The sequence below is a fragment of the Hylobates moloch genome, unplaced genomic scaffold (genome assembly GCF_009828535.3).
Source record: "Hylobates moloch isolate HMO894 unplaced genomic scaffold, HMol_V3 SCAFFOLD_3277, whole genome shotgun sequence".
NCBI classification, from domain to species: Eukaryota; Metazoa; Chordata; class Mammalia; order Primates; family Hylobatidae; genus Hylobates; species Hylobates moloch.
Window position 1 is genome coordinate 1 of NW_026655552.1, and position 6,900 is coordinate 6,900.

The 6,900-nt window shown below is 52.9% G+C and overlaps 1 protein-coding gene across 1 annotated transcript; it reads left to right on the forward strand.

Annotated features, from left to right (window-relative positions):
• Positions 1–37: 37 nt before the first annotated feature.
• LOC116465126 (DNA-directed RNA polymerase I subunit RPA1-like) lies at positions 38–6,303 on the forward strand. Its single transcript, XM_032148317.2, has 3 exons — positions 38–359; positions 829–986; positions 5,904–6,303. The coding sequence occupies exons 1-3, from the start codon at positions 240–242 to the stop codon at positions 6,301–6,303; spliced, it is 678 nt and encodes a 225-aa protein (XP_032004208.1). The 5' UTR covers positions 38–239.
• Positions 6,304–6,900: the final 597 nt, after the last annotated feature.

Consider the following 6,900-nt stretch of genomic DNA (forward strand, 5'->3'; position numbering starts at 1 on the left):
CCCTGAGCACAAGGAGTGGGCACTCCAGGGAGGAAACTGACAGGGGAGTCCCTTACTGTTGCACACGGGACCAGAGCTGGGATTCTGTGATCTAGCATATTATCCCTGTGAGATCCCCAGGCCTCTCTCAGATCCCAGAACTCTGACATCATTAGGAGAAGCTGCACCCAAACAGAAGGTCTGGTTGCCACTCATGATTGGATGTGCCCTTATTCTGTGACAGGTTGCGGGAGATTCTCATGGTGGCCAGTGCCAACATCAAGACGCCCATGATGAGCGTGCCTGTGCTCAACACCAAGAAAGCCCTGAAGAGAGTGAAAAGCCTCAAGAAGCAACTCACCAGGGTGTGCTTAGGGGAGGTAATGTCTCTCCTTCCCGGGTTGCATATGTGGTGAAGGCATGTTCCCATATCCTCCCCATGTGTGAAGAACAGGCTTTGCTTACTGCTCTGACCCTAGGCTCAGATTCCCACCAATGAGAGATAAGCTGTCTCTGCCAGGTGGTGAGCAGAGATGGATCAGGAAGCTTTTAAGAAAGTCATTAGTTCCACAGCGTCCTCCTGTGCCTGAAAAATAAACCATTTCCTGAGTTTGCCTACCACCTCTTCTGAGGACACTCCTAGGAGGTTCAGGCCACTCTCTGGAGGTGACTGCAGGCTGTGGGCCCCCCAGCAGATCCACACCAGTATAGCTCACCAGAGTTTCTTTGGGGTTTGGCCTGTGATCTCAGCTGCTGTCTCTGTAAACCTTTGGGCCTCGTAACCCACTCACATTGCACAGTCACCTAGGACCTGAACAAGTCAAGTTCTCTCTGTCCGTCTGGTTCCAGGTGTTGCAGAAAATTGACGTCCAGGAGTCCTTCTGTATGGAAGAAAAACAGAACAAATTCCGGGTGTACCAGCTGCGGTTTCAGTTCCTGCCACATGCATATTACCAGCAGGAGAAGTGCCTGAGACCCGAGGACATCCTGCGCTTCATGGAAACAAGGTCAGGGCTCAGGCTGTGATTGTCATTGACCTTGACCCAGAGAATGCGCTTGAACTGGGGCAGGAAGCACCTAGCCACAAGGCTCCTAGAGATTGAGTGCCTTTGCCCAAATGAGCCCTTCAAGGGAAGTGTTTAGGAAACAGAGGGCCTTGCAGCCTGATCTGGAAACCTGACCCCCAGTCTGCCTTGTGGGTGTGACTTTATTAGCCACATGTCACTCCCTGAGCCCATTTCTTCTCTTGAGTTGACGTCACGATTCTTATCTTCCGGGGCTTGCAGGCATTAAGACATGGAAATGTGGGTGTGGTAAAGAGAAGGGAGCACCATCAAAGCAGTGCTTGTGTGGTGTCAGAGCAGCACATGCTGTTAATGTTTGCTAGGATGTTACTCCAGGCAGTATAATGTGGTTCCTGATGCATTCAGATTCTGTGAATAATGAACAATGTGCGGGTGGCTTGCTGCTGTTAGATCTCCATTCTATAACCAGGATTGCCTCCAGAGAAATTCGAGTTCCTGTCCCGAGTTCCTGTCCAGTAGGGAAAGGAACTTTTGTCTCAAGTTCAAGTTACTGTTAGATATTTGAAAAGCAGAGGCCACAAGGCTGAGTTCCAGGGAACAGGAGGATGGGCTTTTTGGGGACTGGGGCAAGCCTGGAGGGGCCCACGAAGCACTTTTGACTCACCCTAGACGGTGAAGTGTGAACACAAACAGGCTGCATAGTCCAGCAGGTGACAGGCCAGTGAAGCAGGCTTGGAGGCCCCCAGCAGACTGAAGAGTGTGGAACCTGTGTTAAGGGGCACCTGTTACCATGCAGGAATGGAGGCCGGGGGGGCCACATCTTGATTTAAAAAGAAAACAAGCTTCCCACCCCCTACTTTTTTTTTCTTTCTTGGGTCACTTGTTTACTTGCCTTTGCTTTTATATAATTGAGGTCTCCTGACTTTTAAACATCAGCAACTAAATTCATGTGTTTTTAAAAGCCCAGTAAGGCCCAGATGGATCTCATCTGTTGCAGGATCTGGCCACAGGCCACTGACCACTGCCTCTAATCTAGACCAGTTCTTGGGCCTTCTGGGAGCTGCTCAGATAGAGAAGCAATGACAGAGCAGAAGCAGAAACCTCCCTGCACTCAGCCATCCCACAAACACATACTGAGCCATGCCCATTCCTCGCTGAGTCACAGGGGCAGGCGTGGGCAACACAGTACGACTTTTCTGTCCTCAGCCCTCTGCCCTCTCACCTTATGGGGCCTGGCCTCGAGCCAACCCTCTGTGCAGGTGGCATTTGGGATGGTGGGTCTTGGGGTGGAGGAGCTTGGATGTGAACTCAGTCCTTTGGATGGGGGTCACTGGCCAGGTGCTTCCTGCCCCAGTTCATGAGCCCTTGGTGAAGTTGTTGTTGGCTGGGCCTCAGGAGCACCTGCGTTGGTGCCGGCCTGGGCTGAGAACATTCCTTCTGTCGAGTGGTCCTCCATGCTATCTGGGCACTGGGCAGAGTGGCAGGGGAGTGCTGTGTGCACCCGCCTGCTGGCTCCTTAATTAACAGCGAGGAACGTAACTACCAAGTGCAGGGGGCGTTTGTGCTGGCCTGGCAGCGGTTTTCTGGGAAATGGGAATTCGGATTTCATGGCCTCTTGAGAATAACTAAGGGTGGGCGGAGTTAGATGTTCTGCCCCAGTTCTGTTCACAGGAGGCCCAGGCCTGCCCAGCAGGTAGGTTGGCACGAGGCCGTCGCCAGCCGATGCTGGGGTTCTTTTTACTTATATTACCTCATGGAATTGAAAATAGGAAATCACTTTTTAAGGCTTCTTCCTGATGAGGGACAGCCCTGGCTTGTTCCCAGCCGTGAAGTACTTTTTCAACTCCTCCCTGTGTTTTGCTTGTGCACTTGAAAAGCCATGATAAATAAAGCCATGCGCAGTAGCTTTTGGTGGAGGTGGCCTCAAGGACTCAGCAGAATGGGGCTGAGGGGTTAGGCAGAGCTAAAAGATGAGGCAGTAGATGAGCAGGGTGCAGTCTGGACTCCCTTTGTCAGGCCCCAGGCAGCAGAGCAGCTGCGTTCAGGCCTCTGGCCGCCCACAGGAAATGGGAGGAAGTGTGAGTGCACTTTAAAAAGAGCAGCCAACCCCCAAGAAGCTTTTTCTCCTTCCTTTCTCCCTTCCCTCCCCCTTCCTTCCTCTCTGCCACCCTCCTTTTCTTTTTCTTTGCTCCCACCCTCCCTTCTCCCAGCTGTGGGGTCATGAGACCCTTGACAGAGCCTGGAGAAAAAAAGCACGAGACAGATGGTTCCCTAGTAGAGCTATACAAGCGTAGAAGGCCCCCCAGATCTCTGCACTGGCACCCGTCACGTTGGCTGTTTGTGTAAATTGTCTGGCAGGTGGCCAGGGAGGTGAAGTGGAAAGAGCACTGAGCTAGGAGTTAGGGGCTGTAAGTTTTGGCCTCTGGTCCCCAGCCATGAAAAGACCCAGCTGACAGTCTGTAATTGTAGCTTCTGTGAATCTGACTTTCCAAAACAGCAGGTGGTGGAGCTGTTGCCAGGAGCATTCAGAAACCACCAGGGGTCATGTGCTCTGTTCGTAATTATTTACGTGGGATGGGAGGCTTCTCTGCCCCTGCCCCTCCTGTTCCCTTTCGGTTGCTACATTCTGATGAACTGCACAACCTTGAGAAGGCAGTCACTGTGGGCCATTAGTTCCCCTGCTCTTGGCAAAACCACAGAAGGGCAAATTGCACCTCCAGGAATACTGGCACACTGGTCGCATACCCACCACTTACTCACCAGGTGTTCATTCTGCCTCCTCACCTGCTTCCCTCCTATGTTCTCCACAAGTCCTGGTCACCAAAAGAGGCAGGGAAGGCAGAAAGCATCCCCAACTGGGGGAATCAGGGAGGGCTTCTTGGAGGAGTTACAGCTGCTGAGGCCCGGCCTTGAAGGATGAGTACAGCTTCAGTAGGTAGATATTGGCCAGGGAAGTTACTGGCAGAGTGAGCCGCTCAAGCAAAGGCCCAGAGGGTGCACGGGGTGGAGGGAGCAGATGGGCAGTTAGAGTTGAAGCCGGATGTGAAATGCTGGGGGCAAAAGCATCAGAGCCATGACATTGCCACAAGGTGAGACAGGCTGGGGCGCCCAGCTGAGGGAAGCAGCCCTGTGTGTGGCAGCAGCTGAGCCCCGCACCCCCACTCCGCCTCATTCCATCTCCTCTGCTCTGCACAGTAGCCTCGGGCGCGGAGTGAGAGTGATCCCATGTTGCAGATGAGATCAAGGCCCTCCTCTCCAGTCTATGGCAGGATCAGGACTTTAACCTGCACCTGTCCTTACAGAAACATCTCTCCTGCCCCCTCTTTCCAGTGGGATTGTATCTTTCTAAAGTCAAGCCCGGCCTCCTCTCATCTGGCCATCCTGTTCCTGTCCCCAGTGCCTGGTAAACAAGCTCTTCTCTGGATTAATGGATGAGGGGGCTTTTTTTCTGCCAAGGGCAAACCACGTATACCTTTAAAAAGTTAAAAAATAATATTGGGGTCCGGGTGCAGTGGCTTATGCTTGTAATTCCAGCACTTTGGGAGGCCAAGGCAGGTGGATCACCTGAGGTCAGGAGTTCACAATCAGCCTGGCCAACGTGGTGAAAGCCCGTCTCTACTAAAAATAGAAAAATTAGTCGGGCATGGTGGTGCGTTCCTGTAATCCCAGCTACTCAGAAGGCTGAGGCATGAGAATCATTTGAATCCGGGAGGCGGAGGTTGCAGTGAGCCGAGGTCGCACCACTGCACTCCAGCCCGGGGGATTAGAGAGAGACTCCATCTCGGGGTGGGGCGGAGGGGGAAGAAAAACATAATAATAATATTAGGGAAGATGAGGGGCATTCTTTTGTTTTTAATGAGCAAAATAGTATACATTTGACCTGCCTACTTTTTCAAATGAAGACTCTAAGCTCCTTGAGGGCCTGGAGTCTGTCTTTTCGTCCTTGCTTTGCCACCAGGGCTGGCACATGCTGGGCGCAGTATAGGCGCTCAGAGAAAATGGGATGGCCGGCTGGATGTGTGAGGGACCCGATTCTCACAGTCACAAGCAGCCCTTTTTGGTGTGCTATTCTGGCCTGTTGGAAAAGACAGGCAAGGGGTTACATGAGGAAAGAAGTGGTATGGAGGGGACAGGGTGGATCCTAAGAGGACCTAAAAATAGATGGCTCTGGAGGAAGTGGCAGGGGGCCAGGTTCTGAGCTTCAGCTTGGTTCTTTTAAATTGGTGTGGTTCTAACTTGTTGACACGATTCATTGCCACAAGCTAAGTTATCCCTGCCCTTCGAAATTTTGATGAGCCCTTCCGAAGTCCTTGTTCTTTCATCACATTGCTGGGGCTCCCACACCAAGGAGATGGGAGTTCTCTGGCCAGAGCAACACCACCTTCTGGAGATGCTGCAGGTGGTGGGCAGGGGAAGGTCCTAGTCCTGGGTGGGGTTCCCCTCTCCTACAGTAGACTCTGCCTTCCTTGTTAGAGGGCGACCACAGCGACACCTACAACTGTCCTTCACCAAGCACCCATTCTGCCAGGTGCTGTGAGAGGAATCAGACATAGGGTTGTTTCTCATCGTTAGCAAACAAGATTGCAGAATACATAGTAATCCCCATATTTTCTAGACAATGGGGCTTAAAGCTGAGGAAGCTGCCTGTCCTACTCATACCCCGGGAGTGGCAGTGCACCTACTGAGACCAGGCCTGTTGGGCTGTGGAACCGGTGTCCTGACACGCCAGAGACAGTTCCAAAACGGCGGGTAGGGAAAAGTGAGCGGCTAGGAGAGGCTGGGCCTCCATCTCATGCACTAATCCCCTGTGGGAATCCCTCGGCATCCTATCCCCGAAATGAGGGCAGGGGTGGACATGCTGGTACTGCACAGGGCTTTGTGGCTTTCTTCTTGTTTTAGATTCTTTAAACTTCTGATGGAATCCATCAAAAAGAAGAATAATAAAGCATCAGCCTTCAGGAGCGTAAATACTCGAAGAGCTACTCAGCGGGATCTGGACAACGCTGGGGAGTCGAGGAGGAGTCGGGTGAGTGAGTCCCCGAGGGTCGCTAGGGTCGCACAGGGAGAGCCCCCAGACTTGGCAGGCTCTGTGCCTATTCTCTGTGCTCCTCCAGCCCCGTCCTGGTGCTGGCCCATCTCCTGCCTATCTCAGCTTTTACCTGCTGTTCTGAGAGCCCAGAAGCAGCATTCACTTCTTGGCCTGATGGGCCAGGCAGGCGAGGCTGCCAGGCAGCATGGTGTAGCCAGCCCCGGGGCAGGCCTCCGCATCATAGCTCTGCTCTCCAAGACCCCGCCGTAAGTGGTCTTCATCCTGAGGAGGGGCTCGAGGTCATGGCGTGTGCTGAGGCTTTGAAAGTTCTTTTTCCGGTTTCCTTTGGCTCTGCCTTCGACTTGCCCAGGCAAGATGAACTGTGGCCCACCAGTGCACTGGCAGGGAGCAGACAGGTATCTGGAAGCAGAGAAGTTGGGCTGCAGTGACAAAAAGGGGAAGAAGAGGGAAAAACCAATAGGAGCAAAATAGTCCAGGAATGGATAATCAGACATCTGCCAGGAGACCCAGGAGCAGGCCAGACCTGAGGGTGGTGTGGGAGCAGGTCCCTGGGTGCCATCTGAGCCAGCAGTGAGCCTGCTCGGGTTGGGGGTGATGTGGACTGGGACTGTCCCCAACCAGCTCTGTGGTCTCAGTTGTGTCACCCTTCTCTGGGTCTGTCTCCTCACCCCTAAAATGAGGGGCTGGCCTACATCAGGGAAAATGCTAGGTCTCTCCTGCTCTGTGAGATCATCTGCTAGCTCACTCAAGCACAAGCGGGCATGGACTATCTTTAGAATGCTGCCTGGTCTTGATTCTTAATTCACCCACAAGGAGAGTATAAAAAACTAGGAGCCAAGTTCAGGA